Consider the following 24,078-nt stretch of genomic DNA (forward strand, 5'->3'; position numbering starts at 1 on the left):
TACCTATGAAGTTTCATGATCCTAGGCCTAAGTGTTCTTGAGTTATCATGCGGAAACCATTTTACTATTTCGGGTCATTGTGACCTTGACCTTTGACCTAGTGACCTGACAATCAATATGGGTTATCTGTGAGTCATGATCAATGTATCTATGCAGTTTCATGATCCTAGCAGGGTTGTCATTATTAACCGATTACCGATCGAATTCATCGGTTAAAATCGCCAGAAAATCGGTTGTTTTTCCTGAATCTTTAAAATTGCTATCGGAAGTTGTGATCACGCAAACCGACAATAATTGACGAGGAATAACCGTGGTATAGTAGAGCGACGCACATTCAGTCAGTACATTAACTCTGCCTAAGAACAACTGTTTTCAATGAATTTCTCAGCGAGTGCCCAATATTAATTTTTCCAGCTGTCAATCAAATTCTTCTTGGTTAGCACGTCAACCAATCAGCGCTCAGGCAGCCGAATACACGCCGACCCCACGTGAAATTGTATCAAATAGCTGTACACAGATTATTACTGACCGTATCTCAACGAATGTAGCAATGTAGAGCGTAATTAATTAGTTTTTTTATTTAGAGAAAAGGTTTCCACATATTCAAAAATGCTCTTCGATTTTCTACCAAAATAAAATATATTAGCGACCTCTGCGTAACGAAGTTGTTATTTAGCATCTAAATATTCTAAATATTAAGTCCACGCTTTCCCCGATGAAGAATGACGTGATGTTATACATGAAGTCTCATTTTGGCATGATTTTCATCTGTGCATGAAAAACACGAGAAATGTGTCTCCGTTGCTAGAATTTTCTTAATTTTCCGTGAATAATGAAATCTGGAAATGATTTCGGATAACACATTTAATTATACGCATTTGAAAATACTTCAATTAAATAATGTATTTTGTTATACAAATGGGCATAACACATAATGTAATAAGTAGGTAAATAACGTGTTTTGAGATTGCCAAACTATGCATATTTATAGGTCTGCATGCATGAATGACCTGACAAGTTATATCACAATCCGGAATGAAAAGTTCTTGGTAAAATTTAAAAGAAGGCGCGTCTTTATTCTCATAATTTCACTTTCGCAAACTTTTCTGAAAGGAGGTACATGCAACAGTTTAGTCGTCGATTTGTCGTAATTACTAAATATAAACGATTTTCAATGCTCTCAAATCGCGTCACGTGATTCACGCATGTTAAATGGGAATTCCCCAATCCCACAATTCAATTTGTATATGCACGTGCGTTAAATGGCAAACGACATTCATCGTCAATATTTGCCGTTATTTGGTTTTGAAAAAAAGAAATCGTAATTATACTGGATTATCGAGTAATGGATAGAATTGGAACATGCAAAGATCTATCAATATAATATGTTTTTACATTGTACAGTTTACTAAACATGTGAAAATCTTAAAATTTTCTATTCTTTTTAGACCTCATTTTAACTTTTTATGCTCTGAGAATAGCAGTATTTTGTCCCTAAAATGTGTCTAGAATTCGTTTTCGGTCGGGGGGCTTTGCCCCCTGACCCCCTTACCAGGGCCTTGCCCTGGACCTACAAGGGGGCCTAGGCCTTGACCCCCGGCCGAATCGGTTACTTTTCCAAAATAATCCTTTGTTTACAATCATAATGACAACCCTGCCTAGGCATAAGTGTTCTTGAGTTATCATCCGGAAACCATTTTACTATTTCGGGTCATCATGACCTTGACCTTTGACCTAGTGACCTGAAAATCAATAGGGGTCATCTGCAGGTCATGATCAATGTACCTATGAAGTTTCATGATCCTTGGCATAAGAGCTCTTGAGTTATCATCCGGAAACCATCTCGTGGACAGACGGACCGACATGAGCAAAACAATATACCCCCTCTTCTTTGAAAGGGGGGGGGGGGTCATAATGAGAAAACTGCCCCCCCCCCCTAGTAAATCATTAGTCAGTGCATGTTGGTGTACTAGTGGAATAAATGGAATATTCTCAAAATCCTACTGAGCATCTTATACATGTTGCTGATTTGGGAACACAAATGCAACCAAGAATAATGTGTAATCAAGACCTGCTTTGAATACACAATTAACACCTTATTTCAGTTTGAGTAAACCTGGGCAGGGTTGTGCAATTGTAGTTGTTTGTTGTTTTTAATCCAATTAAATATGGTCAATTGGTGAATTGAAAAAATGGTAAAATCAAAATCAAATTAATTTCAAAACTTTTTCCTTGAAACAGTTTAATATAATAAGCAAATGAACTTTGCAACTGTCAACATTTTTGTTCATGCATTCATAATTATGTTAATTATCCAATTATTGGATGTCACTGATATTTTATTTTTACTAATCACTAATTTAGACTAATTAAAACAGAATTGACCTTTCCTTGCACATTATTTCATTATAATAATATATAGCAAATGTAATAAAAACTTCTTGATATTTAAATAATTTAACTCAATGATATTAATAATATTTAAAAGCAAAAAAACAACAACAAACACACTTTTTTATTCAATGAATTTGTGGAATTTAAGGAAACAACAAGGGCTGTTTGTAAAACATGCATGCCCCCCATATGGGCTGTCAGTTGCAATGGCAGCCATTGTGTGAATACGTGTTTTGTCACTGTGACCTTGACCTTTGACCTAGTGACCTGACAATCAATAGGGGACATCTGCAAGTCATGATAAATGTACCTATGAAGTAACATGACCCTAGGCCTAAGAATTCTTGAGGTATCACACGGAAACCATTTTACTGTTTCGTGTCACTGTGACTTTGACCTTCACCTAGTGACCTGAAAATCAATAGGGGTCATCTGCCAGTCATGATCAATGTACCTATGAAGTTTCATGATCCTAGACAGGGTTTTGTTTTGGCCCGATTTTATAGCCGAAATTCGGCTATATTCCCTATGACAAAAAGTAAACTTTTTTCTTAACCAAATTTTCAATTTTCTAAGTATAAAAACGATACTCGCTAGCATGAACCTGTAATTAATGCAACAAAAAAGCAATGAATTCTTTGTTTGTTCATTTCCGATAGTTGTTGTCGAAAACCTTCCATTGTTCGTAAAACTTGCAATAGGGTGTATCACACTTTGAAGCGTTTATTATTTGTCACAGTTATTTTACTGAGAATGGGTAGTACCATTGCGGTAGATAATTGAACTGTTAATTGGCACTACCCCTGGTCATAACGCTTATGCTATCGGGCGTTACCATTGTCTTATACCGGTTTACAAGGTTATTTACCCAATAACGCAAATGTAATGGTCTGTTGCCCTCAGGCATGCACCTGCCATGTTTTATGATGTTAATCTGGTTGTAAAACCTCTTGATCGAAGTGTCATTAGATATCGAAAACAGGACCGAAATTTGGTAAAATAGCGCTATAAAATATACTGTCCGAAAACTTAGAGACATTAATTATGGACGAAAACTCGTGTGTCCGATATTAAGAGTCACAAAAAATAATTATTTTTGCTAAAAAAAGGGGTGTCCAAAAACTTACAGTGTCCGAAAACATAGAGTAATTAAGGTACATTTAAGCCCTGCAGAGTCATCTTACCTTCATTAACATTTAAATGCATTAAGAAGCAAGTTTAGTGCATTATTTTAATCACAGCATATACAATGTACTTTAAAAATGTCTTTTAAGATCCATAAAATTGACACATTGCATATGACCACTATACAAAAGCCTTAAAAAGGGACTTTGATATACATTACATGCATAACAACATACATTGTCTGTACAATCAAACAAATTAGCCATTGCTAATCATTGTACAAATAGGGTCGGACAATTGGAAAACGTAGTGATGTCTAACAAAAAAGAGAATATTGGCCTAAATAAGGCTACTTGACATTATAATGGTACTAAAACAAGGCACCACTGGATAATTAAAGAATTTGATGTTGAAGAAGAAAGTGCAAAGACACAAGTCAGCTATTGATACATCACAGTTTTCCAATTGTTATTGCTACCAAAGACCTATAAAATGTATTCTATAGGTCTTTGCTTTTACTCACTAAGACTCAACTTACTGTGTAATACATATTTGTTTTTAATTAATTATTAAGACACATAAAATGCACTGAATTTTAATACTAATCGATAAAGTTATTTTTTTCACATATCCCGGCATTATTACAAATAACTACTTCTAATATACATGTTCATATTATGTGGACGTTTCACCCCTAAAATGGGGGTGAAACATCTAGGGAGGAAACGTCTGGGGAGGAAATGTCTTGGGCGGGGGGGGGGGGGGGGGGGGGGGGGGAATTTAGACTAATATATTGCCATAGCAGGGCTATAGATAACAAGCGTATGTATGTTATTACGCACTTATAATAACCAAAAACGTAAATAAATTCAAAATAAAGCGTACAAAAATGCAAATAGAAATGTTATAACGTAATTCCCGTAAAAAACCTTGCGTCACGAAACGCAATTCTTACGAGCACCGGGCGTATTTTTTAGACTGATTAGTTTTCGTACAAAAATGTACCGGATAGTTTATATGTCTTCTTATGAAGAAAAGAAGGCAGTCTTTCAAGCGGTTATCAATCTTTGTGGTATTATTGTAATTATTCCTAGACTCGCCCGATTTCTACTTTCAATTTCCAGGTATTCAACTCAAAATGACCCAAAAACAGGGCGCATTGCTTTGAACAGCCATGACTTCATCAATTGTGCAGCGATTTTCACGGACTCGGTCTTATTCAGTGCAAAAATGCATGAACTTTGATCAGAAATTCAGTAATTGTTTGTTGTAATGTACCTTAGGTACCTTTTTGAATTTTGTTTGTATTAATAATATAGTAACCTTTGTAGATTTTTATTATATTATATATGTCATTCCCTACATTACCCAATTGGGTTAAAACAACCGGGGGTGAAAAACCCAATAAAGCTCAAAAGTAGGGGTGAATATTTTTGCTAAAACTCTATTGAATTTACAAAAACCCTATTGTTGTCAAAAACAGGGGTAAATTACCCAATATACCCATCTATAACCCTGCCATAGATTATATTTTATGCCAGATTGTGTGTCAGTGACCAGTGCCTTCCCCAGGAATTTGTTCAGGCGCCCCGGGGGTGGGTTCGGGAGGGGTGTCCCCTCGGGACGTTGATTTTTTTTTAATTTAACGTGTCAATTCACGTTCTGTGGTGCGTTATAACTCAAAGAAAAACAGCGTCAAAAGACGTCATTTGGTGCACTATGACTCTTCAAAAAAATCCCCCAGTCATTTAAAAATATTTTTTTTATTGTTTAATTGTTTTAAAACTTTTCCGCACAAATAGTAAAATCCCGACTCGAACGATTCCCCAATACATCCGTTTCAACCAAACTCTATTACTGTATACTTACTATTTTTCAAGTTTCTATTTATTACCCGATAATCCCGTTTATTCCGTTTTTATCAATCTCTTTCTGGTAAATATTTACGATAAAAGCTTTCAGTTATTTCTTTAACACAAACCTTGACATTTTTTAAGTGACTATTTATAGATTTGATGAAATATTGCCTCTGAATATGCGTCAATCCCCTGACCTGTTGTGTGCTTGTTAAAACGCTCAATACACGTCATTTGTATGCAATAGACGCGACGTTGTACATGCTGCATAATTTTCGCGCTCTTTTTAATTGAGAAAAAGATTCGACACAAAATAAATTTGCACTGCTTATTTGAAGCAAAAATATTTAACGTTGCGGTAACATTTACATTCGGAAGTGTGTTTCGGATTAAAAACGCGTTAACATCGACTTACGGTAATGGGTTTCGGATTACAAATTTAATTATTCCCATTTGAGATTTCAACAAATATTAACCGTTGCGTAATAAATTCAACGATAATTTGTTTACACACTTTACGAGTCGAATAAATGTTTTGACGGAATTATGCATGAAATTCACGTTGTCCACGAGGATCACGGCCGGTTGCCATCATCAGTCTTCTAACTATCGATTATCGGACGAAACATTTACAAGTGTGCGTAATTAATTCAACGAAAATTTGTTAAAGCGCATTACGTGTCGAATAAATGTAAAAAAAACGAGGTGAATCAGTTCTATAAATGGACATGTTGAAATATACATGTTCTGGAATTAAATAAATTGTTATCACATAATTGTAACCGCTATAATAATGAATTGTTTACCACTTGCAATTCATTTCTCGTATTAATTATGAGTCATAGGTAACACTTGTTTACAGTAAAAAGGTGTGATGATGATGCCCGAAACCGTCTTTAATGTTGTGCACTGTACTAATTACCGGTTTTATATTACTCAAATGGTACAACTATTTGCTAATCAAGCTGCGATAAACTCTTATTTCATGCCCGACGTCAATCAAAAATAATGGTCGATAGTTAACCCCGCCCCCATAAGCATTCGCGTAACCGATTGGACGATGAACTTCACAGTTTGACGACTGGAAAGTTACCAGATACATCCTTGTCAGCATTTAAATGACCGTGTAATGTTAGAATAATCGATACGCGCGTCATGCTATTCTCTTATCAGTGGATTATCCATTACCCCATGTAGTGTTTATGGCGATTACTTGTGAAAGTAGGTACCGAGTGCTCTTTTAAAACAGGGAATATTGATACACTGATAGGGAAACCTTGATTTTTTTGGACAATCTCCACTTTCTTTTACTGAAGAATACACTGATCGGAAAATTTCAAGCGCCCCGGGGACTCTGATTTCGAAATTCAAGCGCCCCGGCAAGGGGCGCTTAAATGGCCTGGGGAAGGCACTGTCAGTGACTGTCTTAGAATAATTAATTAGCCCCAGTAGTAATAAATGATTCATATTCTTACCTTAAATTGAAGTAAATTACAAAAATCCATCCATACACTGACATACTCTGGTGGATGTTTACATTGTTGAAATTTTATAAATTAATGGAATGCACTCGATTGGTAAGTAATTAGTCAATTAAAATATTGCGTTTGGTTACATAAAACATCAATCTATAATTATATTGCTAAAGATTACCTTTGATAGCATGGGAACTTTTTTTGGCACATACAAAATTTCGCCGATTTTAAATTTAAGGTCATTATGATTATTATTCAGTCAAACTAATGGAACATAAAAGTTATCATTTTATTAAGTTTTGGAGTTATTTCTTGAGTATATTCCACGTGATTATTCTAAATACCCTTTCTTTTGTGATCTATTAAGTTACGTTGTGATTGTAAACAATTTTGCATCTCCGACTCATACTCGATCATTTTCGTACCAAACTGTTTCAAACTGTAAAAAATCAAACTGTGCTTACATACACATTGGAAATAGACTAATTCATATGTACATTTTATGGATTCTCTTTGATTTTCTTTTAGAAGCTGCTCTGTCAAATGCTGGACTTCACACATTCCATGCAGAATTCTGCTGAGCAAAACTGACTACATGCTTTGTACTCAACAACGAAGCAATTCTGGACCTATAAAGCTTGACCGGGACTGAAACATTAGCAATTGTGACTCTGTAATGTTCAACGTTAGTGGACTGTAAAGAAACTGCAATTATTGTGAAGAGACTCTGTATGTCTGTAAGCAAAAAGAATATACAGCATAACAAATATCAGGTGTGAAAACAATGTGAAAGAATAGTGAAATTAACAATTTGCAATCAGGCATGTCAAATGAATTGTTGATATTAAAAATGATAGTTCCCAGGCAGCTCTAGACGTTTTTTTCTGTATTTCTATTACTAGTATTATTTCATAAAATGTATGCCACAATTAAAAAGCACACTCTGTTTAGAGACCATTGTCAATGTGTTGTCTAATTGTGTGATGATGACTTTGAGTAATACATTGTACATTAAACAATATCTACTAAGTGGTTTTTAAGTATCAGATTTCTTGTTTATTATATAAATGAATGTTAATTTTTGCTTAAATATAAATGTGCATAATGCAGTGCCAGTAGCACACTTTGCAATATTTTTATTACAAAAGAGTGTGTTGTACACTTGAACTTATACCTATAATTAATAATCCTTGCCTAAAAATTCATATGACACACCTGAGCCCATGTTGTGTATTACCATTATTATTTTGCACATTATGCTGACACTTTGAAAAAATTGCAAATAAGCGAAAAGCAGAAGTTAGTCTTGTCAACTGTCTCTGATTAATTTTTTGAAGACCATATAAGAAGCGAAAGTGTAGGATAAGGTATTCATTTTATTTGATGACTGCTTGTTATTATTTCTTCATAGAAGGCGTACTGGATGAGTGGAGTATTTTTTTTGGTTCTACATCTTTGATGAAGTCAACTCATTGACATTTAGTGCCATGACTGAGTGTGTTTTTAAACTAACAAACGCTTGGTAGGAACTTATCCGAATATATGCAAACTCATAACAGTGTGTTATACTACATGTGTTGAGTGCACAGAAACAAGGGCGAGAAGATAAAGGTATAAATGAACATACTGAATGTGTTATTTTGTTTATGAGCTTGAACATACACAAACTTTACTTTAATCAATTGGGATGTACATGCAGTTTAATAATCGGGTTGTTATTTTATAATCATATTCATGTGGAAACTGCCTCATTCACATGCAATACGCAGCTGCTGTCTATATGTTTAATGCCACATTTCATATTGACTGAATATCTTTACTTTCAAAACATGAAAATGAATTAAATGAAATGAAAATAAATGAAATAATGTAATTAAATTCAGTTGAAAAATATTTGATTATATTTTATTTAAATATGGTTTGGTAAATTATTTACTGGTAAAAGAATTCTTGTTGATAACAGTAAATTCGTAATAATAAGTATGTTGTTTATTTTTTGTCTCACACATACAGTGACAGGTACACTCGTATATTTAGCGTTAAGCTTATGATGTGGGTCTTCATCATAAATCTAAATCTAACCTAGTAATGTTCAATCTGTGTATGCCATAAGCGATAGTTTTTACCAACTGTTAATACCTGAGGATTCAGAAAAATACAATAAGTTTACCACATTTCATAACATAAGCTCTAACAGTGTGGAAGATATGCAAAGAGTATTGTGTCCAAAGCCAAAGGTGATATTTCTGGTCTGTGTAATTTTGCGCAGTGAATGAGGTCTATGCACTTCTTTCAAGATAGATGCAAACACTCCCGCAAGCATTGTTGCATTTATATGTTTATTAACATTAATTAAGTACAAAAAGTTTTTCATTTACATATGCAGGGAATACATTTACGATGTCAATGATTTAGGCATGGGACCAAAATAATGAAGTACGGCACCTTTCTTTTTTATGCTTAAGTTAAATAAAATCGTTTTAGAAATAATCGCGCCCTAAAACATAAATGGCATCCCTGCATATGGAAAACATCAATAAAATAGTTTCGCGAGATTTTTTTTTTTTTTTTAATTCTAACATTGTTTTTAAAAGTAAACAAAAATGAAATACATGTTTAAGAGTTTGAAAACAGTACAAGGGGTTACTATAGACCAGTTGACGAGTGACGTCACGCGCACCTGCAAATATTAGACTTCGCCCACTGGTTGGAAAAAAGAGGTGAAATTCATATAAGCGCATATAGAGAAGGTTGAAATAATCGTCGTTTTTATTTATACTCGTGCACTATATCAAATATAATTTTACTAACTATTTCTGAATAAAACATAAGCGTGCAAGGAAATGCATTTTTGAAACGATTATATTGTTGTTATAATTAGTTTTTAATATAAACGAACTCGGGAGTGGAACACAATATACGAGCTCGGTATATGTGGTTACCATTAAAATCTCTTTTTGGCACATCTTTGAGGCCATTTTTAAGATTTAACATTCTCAGATATTGAAATTCTTTCAGAATTAATCAAATTTAATGAACACAAATAAGAATGTTATCAAAAAGCAAATAGATGGACTTTAAGTATGCAACATATAGTAACTTATTCGAACATTTATGCCTGTAAAAACTTACCTTGTTACACATTAAATGAACTTTCTTGATAAATGTAATTGTTTTTATTTTATTATTCAAACCAATTTTGACACTCATTGTTTCAGCCTTTTTAACCCGGTGTTTTATTGCACCTTTGTTTATCATAAACCGATTATCTCGTTATGATCGGATACTGTCCAAACAATTACAAAGAACACATGGTGTCACAAATCCAGGGACCTATTTTGGGTCCCTGCATTAACCACATGTGGCATACAAGAGTCTGGTCATTAAACATCATTTATGTTACCTCCATGTCATCTCTTTGCATATTGAGCGATCAATTAAGCAAAATTGTAAAGCCAAAATACGAAACAGTTGCTTTAATAAAATATGTTAACATATTTAAAACAAGAGTGCCAAACTGTCACAAGATACGCCCGTTTGAAGGTTTAGGACAACTTGATAACTTTATCATGACCCATATTTGAACTTGACCTACGTATCATGTAGACACAACTTCTGACCAAATTTGGTGAAGATCGGATGAAAACTACTTCAATTTGAGAGCGGACACCATGCTAAATCCTTGAAATACACTAAGTGACCCCGTGACCTAGTTTTTGACCCGGCATGACCCATATTCGAACTTGACCTAGATATTGTCTAGATACAACTTCAGACCAAGTTTTGTGAAGATTGGATGAAAACTACTTCAATTAGAGAGCGGACACCATGCTCAATTCTTGAAATGCACTAAGTGACCCTGTGACCTAGTTTTTGACCCAGAATGATCCATATTCGAACTTGACCTAGATATTGTCTAGATACAACTTCTGACCAAGTTTGGTGATGCTAAATGCTTGAAATGCACTAATTGACCTCATGACCTTGTTTTTGACCCGGCATTACCCATATTTAAACTTGACCTGGATATCATTTAGACACAACTTCTGACCAAATTTGGTGAAGATCGGATGAAAACAACTTCAATTAGAGAGCGGACACCATGCTAAATCCTTGAAATACACTAAGTGACCCCGTGACCTAGTTTTTGACCCGGCATGGCCCATATTCGAACTTGACCTAGATATTGTCTAGATACAACTTCAGACCAAGTTTTGTGAAGATTGGATGAAAACTACTTCAATTAGAGAGCGGACACCATGCTCAATTCTTGAAATGCACTAAGTGACCTGTGACCTAGTTTTTGACCCGGAATGATCCATATTCGAACTTGACTTAGATATTGTCTAGATACAACTTCTGACCAAGTTTGGTGAAGATCAGATAAAAACAACTTCAATTAGAGAGCGGACACCATGCTAAATCATTGAAATGCACTAAGTGACCCCGTGACCTAGATTTTTACCCCGCATGACTCATAACCGAAATTAACCTAGATATTGTCTAGATACAACTTCTGACCAAGTTTGGTGAAGATCGGATGAAAACTATTTGAAATAGAGAGCGTACACTGCTGTGGATGCCGCCAGCCGCCTGCCCGCCCACCGCCAAGGGTGAAACTATAATACGTCCTGTTTTTAGAAACGGGCGTATAAAAAGGATTTATAGGTGTTGCGAAAGGTGTTAGGTGTTGCGCGCTTAGCAACGATAAAATTATACGCTTTTCCATTCTTTTTTAAGGTACCGGTAAAGTTCAATCGTCCCAAAATAATTGACTGGCACAACATAAAATTAGAGTCCGGACAAAGTAAAATGCACTAATTGACCCTTTGACCTAGTTTTTGACCCAGCATGACCCATATTCGGACTTGACCTAGATATCAACTAGATGCAACTACTGACCAAGTTTGGTGAAGATCGGATGAATACAATTTGAATTAGAGTCCGGACAAAGTGGCGCCGTTGAAAATGCACTAATTGACCCTATGACCTAGTTTTTGACCCGGCATGACCCATATTCGAACTTGGCCTATATATCAACTAGATGCAACTGCTGACCAAGTTTGGTGAAGATCGGATGAATACAATTTGAAATAGAGTCCGGACAAAGTGGCCCCTTTGAAAATGCACTTATTGACCCTATGACCTAGTTTTTGACCCGGCATGACCCATATTCGAACTTGGCCTAGATATCAACTAGATGCAACTGCTGACCAAGTTTGGTGAAGATCGGATGAATACAATTTGAATTAGAGTCCGGACAAAGTGATGCCTTCCGCCCGCCGCCCGCCCGCCGCCCGCCCGCCCGCCAAGGGGTTTCACATAATACGTCCCGTATTTTATACGGGCATATAAAAAATGAAGATATTTTTCCCAAATGGATTAGCAGTAACTAGTGTATATATTAGCCAGTTTAATCATAATAATACAGTGTTAAATAACTATAAATTAAAAATATTGTGCAAGTTCACTGCTACCTGATTAACGTATTTAACGAGTACCGGCAAATGTAAACTCGGCTATTACGTGTTATGATTGTACGTTACTGTAGTGTACGAAACGACATCATGAAAACAAGCAAACAACAAAAGGGTAAAAAAAACTTGCGTAAAATAAATTAATATATAGATTTATTTATCATAAAATGCTAGATTGTTATCACTCCTTATCGCCAGTAAAGAGAGTGCACGCAAAGACAGTTCAATTTGCATAATATGCAGTTTTTGTTTTTCATATGTATGCTAAACTTTATGATAATGTCATTTGATGGAAACGAAACGATAGTTCATTCAATGGAAAATTAAATAACTTCAATATTTACAAATTGTAATGTATTCCGCTTTTAGGGCATCGTTTTATAATTGATTAAATGCACCTTTTACACTATCGTTCGCTTATGAACAACATCACAATCTACACCACTTATAATTATAATCAAATTAACAGGGGTCTCGCTAGTGGGCGAAGTGGGCGATTTGCTCGCCAAGGGAATATTTATGTCGCTAATTAATTTCATGAAGGCGACATAACTTCTCCACCTTTTAATTATTTGTTTGTGCCACACATTGACTATTAAAATCAATTTGATGTTGAGGATTGGACACAGGAGATTTCTCAGTCAGAAGTTGCCCCATTTACAGGTTATGCAAAGTTGAACATTCAAATGCACAGTCGGGAGCTATTAGAGTTCTTAAAATTGTTCATAGGTGAAGCCTTGATTAATTGCCTTGTGCTGGCTACCAATAACTATACTTCAGCAAAGTTAAATGGCCCATTAAAACAATACAAAGGAATGATCAAATGGGAAGAGTTAACCTAGCACACTGGCAATAAATATAGGGCTCATTTATGGGTAAGATTTGGAATCTGTGCTGTAAAATGAGACTTTAAATGAATTTTTATTTTAAAAAATTGTAGCACAATATAAATTTGATTTAATCTTGATTTTCTTAAAATTTACAAGGAAGTAAGAAGATTATGAATATTACTGGTTTTGTTAAACTTGAAGTTTTATTTGATAAACCTGTACAGGAAAAAAATAATAAAAATTACCAGAATAATTTACAATCAATTACAAATAAGAAAAATGAAGGTTTCATACACTTGACATCTCTTATTATAAATGAAATGCAGCCTTTTGAATTCCATCACCCATTTCAGCCTCTATTATTGAAATAGCTTATCAGTCTTCACATAAATAGCATGTTAAGTGTTAAATATATAACTTAAACTCAGTTAAATACATCAATAACAAAAATGAACACTTAAGAGAGTGTGTGTTTGTATTTGTAAATGTTGTCCACCAAAGTGTGAAATATGAGTTTTTTTTTATTAATGATTGGCACATTTAATGAGGGGTATAAGACAAGTAAAGAGTTGATTGAAAGCTGAACGGAAATACTTCTCCTTTAATTTGCCACAAAATACATGTAAAATGAAGACCTATGACGCAACTGTACAGAAGTGACAGCTACCGAAATTTTGAGCTAAGCTTGACCACTGGATGCAAGTACCATTTCTCCCCGAAAAGTTGCCACTTCTCCCTATTTTGGCCTTTGGGAGAAGTGACTTCTCCCTAAATTTTGAACCTAGCTAGACCCCTGATTAATGTATGTGTTATTATCTTTGAAATATAATTTATCAAAATCTTACTATCATAAAGAATACGAAAGAATAGTTTATGTTTTGTTTTGTGCGATTGCCAGTTTTTAGTCTTCCTACCACGTTTAATCTGCCGGTAATAACTAATTCGTATTTTTATACAGAGGAAATTATATTTATGAATATACATTTATTGGTACTAAATGTTATATGTTTGCAATATTATTTAAGAGTTTTAATGTTTATTTCTGATTTTTCTATCGTTTTATTGACTAAACAAAAGACATGTATACATGTTTTACGTTACTGTAACCAGTGTTTTTGCCAACCAGTCAGTGCGCATGCGCGGAAAATCCCGAATGTAAACAATAACATTCAACTGTTCTACACATATACATAAAGCATAGCTTCATAAACTTGTTTAAGATGAAAACAAATTATATTTTATTGCTTTGCTAAATTACATATTGTTTTGTCAAGAAATTGAATGTGCAGACATATATTATCCGTGTTATCTTTAACAAACATCAAATAAGCTTTTGCTCGTAAATAAGGTAGCACCTATTATCATATTATAATAAACAACGGGTAACTAAACCAAAATAAATATAAAAAAACATTCCTATCGAGCGCCTATGGGATAGGTGGAATACTAGCCTAAATTGTAAAACAAACGGACATGTTAATTGTCATTTACTGTCATATATTTTCGCGATGTTTACAAACGAACAGTTATGACAATGATACCAGAACGTAAAATATGCGGAATATGAACACATATGTTAGTTCATTTTAAGTTAGTTCATTGAAATACCTTAACGCCCTCAATTGTGCAATTAAATGTAAATTTGCTTCCGCGTTTCTGCCATTGCTTGCAAGTTGCAGATCAATTCGACTTTGCCGCATTTATGTATTGTATTTTTTGATTGGCTACATTTTCAGCTAAAGCCAATCAAAACGCTTCTGTCATCATGCCTGCAGCCGCTTGTCAAAATTTCAACAATAACAATATCAAGCTGTTATAAACATTTTGGGGTTTGTATGTTTATATTTCATGCCATTTCTACCATTTAATGCTACATAAGGTAACCACACAACATTTTCCAACTTAACTAGTAGCGGGGTAAATGCAAATTGATCCGTGCACAAAACACTCAGATTCGACCCACAGACGTTTCGACCCTGTTCGCGGTTTCCAGTCAACTCGTACCCTAGTCAACTCGTACCCGATTTGGTCAACTCGTACTTTAGTCATTTTTCAGATTGGTCAACTCGTACCTTTTTAATATTTGTTCTTTATGGAAACAAATTGCGATGGGTGTTTGCATGCAATAGATGTTTTTTATGTTAATTGCAGGTACGAGTTGACCAAATAAAGTTATATTTTGGCATAGACTAATAAACTTGTATGTTTAATATGTCCAATATACAAAAAATTATATTATCTAAGAAATATATAGAAATCATTCATCTTTCAAAATATATATTTATTAACAACTATCATTATCGATGTTAAAAGAAAAAATCTTACGGTATGAATCAGTAAAATATTTGTTAACTTCTTCCATTGCATGATTTTTATAAATATTACCAAATTGCAAAATAATTATCATTCATGTCGTTACACTTGTGTATTAGTTAATAAATGTTGTTGTTGTTGTTGATATATATGCCTCAAATTATGGTTCGTCTGAAAATTGAGTCCATGATTTAATAAATTAATTAACACCTAAAATACTTATTAACACCTACGTGACACGGGTCGTTAATATTGTAATTTACCTAATCTTCACCTTTGTTAAATATTGATTAACACATTACTTGACACAGGTCGTTAATATCTAAATCGATTTAATCTGCACCTTTGTAAAAATGAAGAACACCTTTGAATCCATACTCACAACTAACCAATCAATTAAAAAAGATTAGGATTATTGTGTAAAAGAAACGGATTTAATGATTATTTAGATGTTTTAGCATTCTTCAATAAAATAATTAGATTTCCATGTAAATTTGAAACAACGGTCATAATATTTGAATAATTTGAACATTAAAATAAAAAGAATGCAAGTTATTGTCTCTTGTACTTTTATTTTGGCAATTATAACTCTTAAATAACATATACAACATTCACATTTAACACAAAAAAAACAATAAATTTCACACAGGGTAACAAACAAACCATCTTATACAAAGACTACATACATGTATTAAACATAAAATAAAAAGAATGCAAGTTATTGTCTCTTGTGTTTTTATTTTGGCATTCATAAAACACTTAAATAACATATACTACATTCACATTTAACACAAAAAACAATATATTTCACACAGGGTAACGAACAAACCATCTTATACAAATACTACATACATGTTTTAAACACAAGAACTTTTATTAAAATTAATACAACTACCGACATAGATTATGTACAGCAACAAAGTTTCACACTTAAAACAGAAACAGAACCAACACTTGTTTTCAAAGACCACAAACTTGTTCACACAGATCAACACATTGTTCAATTACTCGACGGCGTCTTTGACACTCACTGATGGCTTGTACAGGCAGCTGAACGCCTTCAGCAGACCTGTGGAGGTGAGGTTGCCCTCTCTGTAGCTCTTCCACAGGGCGAAAGTCTTCCCCTGAAGAGTCGCATATGTTGCTCGCTGGTATCGGCAGAGTTTCATATCCGAAACGAGCTCCGCGTTTCTGACAGCGGTGACGGCCTCATCGTGCAAAAGCTTCGCCAGTAGATAGAATGGAGGGCAGCTGTCGTTGGCCTTGTGGTTGAGGCGTCGGTGCCACCCTGAAAATAAGAAACAAACTATTGTCATAACATCAAAGAAGCAGTAAAATATAATAATATTTCTCCATCTTGTACATAGTAAAGAAATACAAAGAAGGAATCTGCGGACGATATATACACATTTCATGAACTAACAATGACATCGACAAATTTCACTGACAACACGGCTTTAATTGCTTAAAATATAGTACGTAATACAATTGTTGCGTTATAACTCGTATACAGATAACTCTATTGATAGTTCTGTGTTCTTTATTCAGTTCTTTACATAATGTTTCAAAGTCCAATACATCCAAGTCCAAAAGTTAATCAACAATATATTACAAAATCCGTTCAAATCCATCCGTATGAAATTCTAATTAAATAATGTATTGAATTAATACATCAAGCAAAGATACGCTTACTCTAACGTACATTTAGTCGTGTTAATATGTCAATTGCGGAAGAGAAACCTATCACCGAAGACGTAATTTATCATATATATCGGTCATTTTGGTTTGCTTATACAATAAATGGTCTTTTTAATTGAAAAGGCAGACGAAATCGACTAAGGTTATAATATAAATTGACGTTTTATCTCTCCATTTGGAGACCGTTAACATAATTTTCGAAATTGGCCTTTAAGTTGCCTTGCTTAACATTTTAATATTTATATAATTAAATAATAATAATCTTATACCTTAATGTATTTATTATAATTGAACATTTTGCTTGAGGCCAATTTCTACAAAATTTAAAATATACCGCTCTGTTTCATTTACATAATTTATGTTTATTTACGTAATCATACGCTAATAATAATATTAAAGATAATTTCTAAAAAAAAAAAAATAACAGTTCTGTTTTATGAACATGATTTATGCATGCATCAATATTTAGTTTACTCTTTAGGATAATAGTTTCAACTTAATAATCATATTCTACATAACTAATTTCTATATGATTTCGTAATTGTTCTCAATGTTAACTATATTAGGTTAATACGACACTCAATAAATCAATTAACACAGACCGTTATCTCTTTAATCTCTTAATTAATCCATAGGCGCTCAATGTCAATGTAAAAAAAAATAAATTATTATTTTGTTTTTAGTTACCCGTAGTACATAGTCGAACTTTTTTTAAGCAGACGTTTTGTCGGAAGATTTTTATTGATTTAGTATGTGTTTGCATTATAATAAACTACCGGTAACTTAAAACAAAATAATAATAATAAAAAAATAAAAATAAATATAAACATTGACATCGAGCGCCTATGAATTAATCGACAACGATCAATAAAGGCCAGTTGCTACTTCACACAGCGCAATACACGCGAGAATTATTGGAAGTTGATCAGTTTAGTAAATTGAATATTGATGATGCTTTTATTGAGATTTAATGATGTTTATATGAATTTTAAATTTATTTGCCTATGCAGGGATCGACAAGATTACAATAAATTAAATAATCCGACAGACGGTGGTTAGGTTTTGGATTTACTCATAAAAAAGTGAGAAAAACATACTCCTTTAACTTCAAAGTGGATCATACCTTTAATTGGTTAAGTCATCATGCGGTGTTTACAATCAAACATTTCATCAAAGAAAATGCCGACAACTACCGCACGTGTCATTTTAGATGCACAACAAACTAATTGTTTAACAAAGCGCAGACGGTCCTGTTGTCATAAAGGTGTTATTAGTCAACATTTTATCAAACAAAACGCCGACAAACACGTCCTTTATAATTATACACGTGTGAAAAAATAATGAACTTGTCTACTTTTGAAAAAAAAAACATTTTTTTTTATAACCTTATCTATATTCATTTCAAAATCATATACAAGAACATATTTCACATCTTTGATATATATAAATAATTTTTAGGAGGGTACGTGTTGACCAATTCGGGTACGAGTTGACTAGTGGGGGTACGAGTTGACCAAAAATCGGATACGAGTTGACCAAATCGGGTACGAGTTGACCGAAGGTACGAGTTGACTTAGGTACGAGTTGACTAGCTCCCCTGTTTGCATTTTAGCATCTGATACTTGTCCTTGTTCAGTACTCCAATCTGTTTTTTTTTTACAATTGTACAATTGGGAGAAATTTGGTGGATGAGGGAAATTATTTTCACACGACAATGTTAACATGATTTTATTTTGCTAAAAGTGTAGTGTTTTGACCGAAATGACTATGACCGTTCTGTTCTGACCTACTTTGGGACCGGTGCGCAGGTAAGTTGTTCCTTTTACTCACTTCATGATAACTTCAAAACTAAAATAGCTCAGACTAGACCAGTGTAGTGAATTAACCCTGTAATGAGTTACCTATGTAATCCTGCAGTTGTGGATTCCATCACAACAGGTGTCTTGGACAGAATGCACACAGATTCTTCTCTGAAGATAAAGTTAACAGATAAAACAGAACTTGTTGTTCAGAGACCAGATAGTACACTGGATCCTGGCATTCTTTGCGGCTGATGTAGCTATCGGTCAAAACTGTCCAATGACTATTCGGTCATTTTTACTACATTCCTCCCCACTTTATAGTCATCCATTTCACCTCGCCTAGACATGCTTCCACTCCAGGACCGAACATTTGGGTCTGTTCCCACCACACTACGCTCTGGGTCCACATAACATGCCTGTCAGATCTCTCAACAAGAGGCCGGAAAAATTTGACCTCATGTGTACACACTCCTTCTAGACCCAACTTTCGGAACTGCCCACCACGCACCAAGACAACATAACAATATCTTCGCACCAGAGGCCAGAAAGGTTCTGACCTTATGCGCACACACTCCTTTTGGACCCCACATTTGGATCCACCCTCAACACACCAATACCACATGACATGATCTCAGCTCAAGAATATATTGAAACAAATAAATTAAAAAAAAAACGGTATTCATGCTATACATTTTCGGTTGTTTATATTTACCAAATTTGTGTTTGAAAAAATGAATCGCGATTTGTGGTAAACCAGTGTGGGACGATGGCTTATTCCCATAAGACTGGGAAACAGAAAACAGGAAGCAAATCAAATTAGAGCAAAAAAACTTATTTTGGTGGTGAAAAACCTACAATGCAAGAAGATACCGAGCAATGCGCTACAAAAATGATTTTCTAAGCGTATTTTTTCCTCGAGGTATGCATATACGAGTGATATAGCATATGTTGAAGTGTCTATGTAGCTCAAGGGGTCTATGAATGCATCACAAAAATATATGATGTGAGTAGAACAAAATTGAGTCTGATAGGGGTATGGCTATATGTATATCAGAAAACTGATACAAATAGAAGTCAACGCATGCCCCTGCGCAGCGGGCTTTTGCCTGTATAATATTTCAAACCACCTATGTGGAATTCCTTGTTGTTTTCAAATTCATAACATTTACAGGAGAGATGAGTGGTGCAGACCTTCTGTCGACCCTGAAGTCCCTGGGCTTCCCTGGGTCAGAAACCCTTGACTCGCAGGCCCTGGACTGGATGTTTGAGGAGCAGGAAGTGGCTCCCATGCTACACTGGTTCTGTCAGAGCCTCAGTGCCGCCAACGTGCTCACCGCCAAACAGCTGGACGAGTAGGTTCATGTGCGTAAAGTGTTGTCCCAGATAAGCCTGTGCAGTTCACACAGGTTAATCAGGGACAATACTTTTCGCGTTTATTGTATTATTTGTTTACAGAAAGTCTCTATTTAGCCAAAATTCAGTTTTGGGCGAAAAGTGTCAGAGCTGATTAGCCTGTACAGACTACATAGGCTAATCTGGGCCCGTATTCACCAACCAATTCTTAGATTTAACATTAAAGAATATACTTAGAACCAAGAAAAATAGGTCCAGCATTTGAATCTATACAGGCTTCCACTGGTGATTATTTCATTTGAAAAACGTTCTACGCGAATAAAGCTGTAGATATAGGTGGTTAATACCAAGTTTGAGTGAAAATTAAAGCAATTAATGAATATTCCAATTTAAAGAATTTTCTTTATTCTTAGACTTAATTCTAAGATTTGTTTGGTGAATACGGGCCCTGGGACAACACTGTACGCACATACATTAAACCCTGATTTCCAGACTAAGCTCCAAATATAGTTTTTGCCATTTTGTGTATTGGTCTTGGAGCATGTTATCCTTGAAGAGCCGTTCAGTTTGTTTAGACAATATTTTGATAATATTTTTGGCAAACATATAAACATGTGTATATGCTTTCATGTTCAGCTGCATTATGTCTGTATTGATGAATATTTATGTGAAGAAATCTTTAAAAAAATATGTTTAATTTTAAAGTGCTATTGTAAGGAAGGCATCCAACATTTCAATGAAATTTGATGGGAAATTCTCCTGTCTCTAGTCCCTAAATCCAACTTGCCAATTTCTTGTGTGTTTTTATTTCCCCCACCACTATAGTGGGGGACATATTGTTTTTGCCCTGTCTGTTGGTTGGTTTGAGCTGTTGGTTTGCGCCAACTTTAACATTTTGCAATAACTTTTGCTATTTTGAATATAGCAACTTGATATTTGGCATGCATGTGTATCTCATGGAGCTGCACATTTTGAGTGGTGAAAGGTCAAGGTCAAGGTCATCCTTCAAGGTCAAAGGTCAAATATATAGTTTCAAAGCGGCGCAAAAGGGGACATAGTGTTTCTGACAAACACATATCTTGTTTTCTGTTTTACAGCTACAAGTCTCTCACCCAGTCAGGTGGGGTGGTGTTGAAAGGGAGACAACTGGAAGAAGCTCTTTCAAGCCTTGATTATAGCTGTGATAAGGAGATTTCAGAGGAACAACTCAAGTATGTGCTACATTATGCCATTCAGTCTTAGCTTGTGACCAAAAAATAATCTCACTGTGGCAAACAGTCCTGAAAGCGACCAGGAGGTCACTGGTTCAATCTTCACTATCAGAGCGTTCTTTAGATTTCCCTCAAATACACCAAATGACTGGTTTTACCAAGGAAACCGACTCTTAGAGTGTTTCGATCAGCCTAAGGCTTTCAATGAAATTGAGCTAACATAAAAATGTTTAAATTAAAAAATAACTTCATTGGTCATTGAAAGTTATACTTCATGATATTATGCACTGTTTACTGTCTAAAATATTACAGTTTTCATTATAAATAACATACAGCTTGTTTAACAGATTCAACTTTACAAATATCAGGTACCTGAATTAAAAAACAACAGAATGAAAGTCTTGTTTAAAATATTTGTTTTTTATTTTACATAGATTTAAATGTATTTATGTAGGTGAAATCAAATAATATCATCAAATGAGCGGCGCTGTGGGAAAACTGGACTTAATGTAGCCTGCACAGGCTAATCAGAATGACACCCCCCCACCCTTCTCAGGATTTCGGTTTAAAAGAGACTTCCTTTAAATGAACAATTCTAAAGAAGCTGATGAGACAGACTGCACAGGCCATTCAGGACATCACTTTCCCCCCTACACAGGATTTTGGTTTAAAAGAGACCTCCTTTAATAAACAAATTCCATAGAAGCGGAAAATGTCATCCCTGGTGTGCAGTATGGACGATCTGGAATGAAACTTTAGGCACATGCATTAGGCATGAAGTCCAGTTTTCCCAGTGCGAGGGTATAATATTTTGTCAAAACTTAATTGGAACAGAAAATCATGCTAAAAAAGTGTGTTATGTTCGTTCAATGACATGTCGCATATGACACATTCTATTATCGTGCTTTCTTTTAAATTTGATTTGTCTATTACTGTTGCCAGACAAGAAGTTGAACAGTTAGAGAACAGCCTAAGCCATTATCAGAAGCAGAAAACAAGACTGGCCAAACGCAGAAACCAACTGAGGTACAGTGGAATTATTGATAATGCCATAGCAATACAACAGTAATCATTTTGAATACATGGCTGTTGCTCATAAGTTCCTACATAAGTATAAATTGGCAATTGCCATTATACACTTCGATTATCATAGTGTTATAATAGAAAATTAAGCACAAATTGTCCCATTTTCTTATAAACTTATTTCAGTTCAACAGCCATTTTTATACGCCCGTTTTTCAAAACAGGACATATTATAGTTTCACCCTTGGTGGGTGGCGGGCGGGCGGTCGGCGTCTACAGCAGTTTCAAATAGTTTTCATCCGATCTTCACCAAACTTGGTCAGAAGTTGTATCTAGACAATATCTAGGTCAAGATTGAATATGGGTCATGCCTGGTCAAAAACTAGGTCACGGGGTCACCTAGTGCATTTCAAGGATTAAGCATGGTTTCCGCTCTCTAACTGAAGAAGTTTTCATCCGATCTTCACCAAATTTGGTCAGAGGTTGCATCTAGTCAATATCTGGGTCAAGTTCGAATATGGGTCATGCCTGGTCAAAAGCTAGGTCACGGGTTAACTAAGTGCATTTCAAGGATTTAGCATGGTGTCTGCTCTCTAATTTAAGTAGTTTTCATCCTATCTTCAACAAATTTGGTCAGAAGTTGTATCTAGACAATATCTAGGTCAAGTTCAAATATGGGTTATGCCGGATCAAAAACTAGGTCATGGGGTCACCAAGTGCTTTTCAAGGGTTTAGCATGGTGTCCCCTCTCTAATTGAAGTAGTTTTCATCCGATCCTCACCAAATTTGGTAAGAAGTTGTGTCTAAATAATATCTAGTTCAAGTACAAATATGGGTCATGCAGGGTAAAAAACTAGGCCACGAGGTCACTTAGTGCATTTCAAGCATTTAGCATTGTGTCTGCTCTTTAATTGAAGTAGTTTTTTCCGATCTTCACCAAAGTTGGTCAGAAGTTGTGTGTACAAGATATTTAGGTCACGGTTGAATATGGGTCATGCAGGGTCAAAAACTAGGTCATGACGTCACTTTTCATTTCAAGTATTTAGCATGGTGTCTGCTCTCTAATTGAAGTAGTTTTTTTCTGATCTTCACCAAATTTGGTCAGAAGTTTTGTCTAGATAATGTCCAAAACCTTCAAACGGGCTTATCTTGTGACAGTTTGGCACTCTTGGTATTATATATCAAACACAATTCTTGAATATTCTATATAAATTTTATTGAACGACGTGATATGTTGCCCGCAATGCTCCTCACTGTCCCAATTAGGAAGTAAGAATGTTGATTTGAGTCAGACTCTTATGAGATATTATTACCTGATGCCTTACATAAATGATAATTAATTATTTTTTGCTATTTCCTTGTCAAAAAATTAATGTTGCAGGTGTTTTCCTCTATTCATTGGGAAAAGGCCCTAGCCTATGGATTTTGGGAAGAAATTGCTCATTTTGGGAAAAATTCTCGCTAAAATTACTGCTTTGGGAAATAAAAAAGCTGGTGTAAGTTAGGATTTTTGGGAAGACT

At 34.8% G+C, this 24,078-nt stretch overlaps 2 protein-coding genes across 2 annotated transcripts in view; one reads left to right on the forward strand and one right to left on the reverse strand.

Moving 5' to 3' along the window:
- LOC127874197 (uncharacterized) overlaps positions 1 to 14,885 on the reverse strand; it is a 50,742-nt gene extending 35,857 nt beyond the window's left edge. The window contains exon 1 of the mRNA XM_052418406.1: positions 14,766 to 14,885. The gene's annotated coding sequence lies outside the window, so the exon portion shown is untranslated. The remainder of the gene's footprint in view (positions 1 to 14,765) is intronic.
- Positions 14,861 to 24,078, forward strand: part of LOC127874204 (HAUS augmin-like complex subunit 3) — a 42,892-nt gene continuing 33,674 nt past the window's right edge. Inside the window, exons 1-4 of the mRNA XM_052418428.1 lie at positions 14,861 to 14,986; positions 20,142 to 20,322; positions 21,421 to 21,534; positions 22,477 to 22,560. Coding sequence (XP_052274388.1) covers positions 20,147 to 20,322; positions 21,421 to 21,534; positions 22,477 to 22,560 — 374 coding nt within the window. The 5' untranslated portion in view covers positions 14,861 to 14,986; positions 20,142 to 20,146. The remainder of the gene's footprint in view (positions 14,987 to 20,141; positions 20,323 to 21,420; positions 21,535 to 22,476; positions 22,561 to 24,078) is intronic.

Source organism: Dreissena polymorpha, chromosome 3 (genome assembly GCF_020536995.1).
Source record: "Dreissena polymorpha isolate Duluth1 chromosome 3, UMN_Dpol_1.0, whole genome shotgun sequence".
In the NCBI taxonomy this organism is placed as follows: Eukaryota; Metazoa; Mollusca; class Bivalvia; order Myida; family Dreissenidae; genus Dreissena; species Dreissena polymorpha.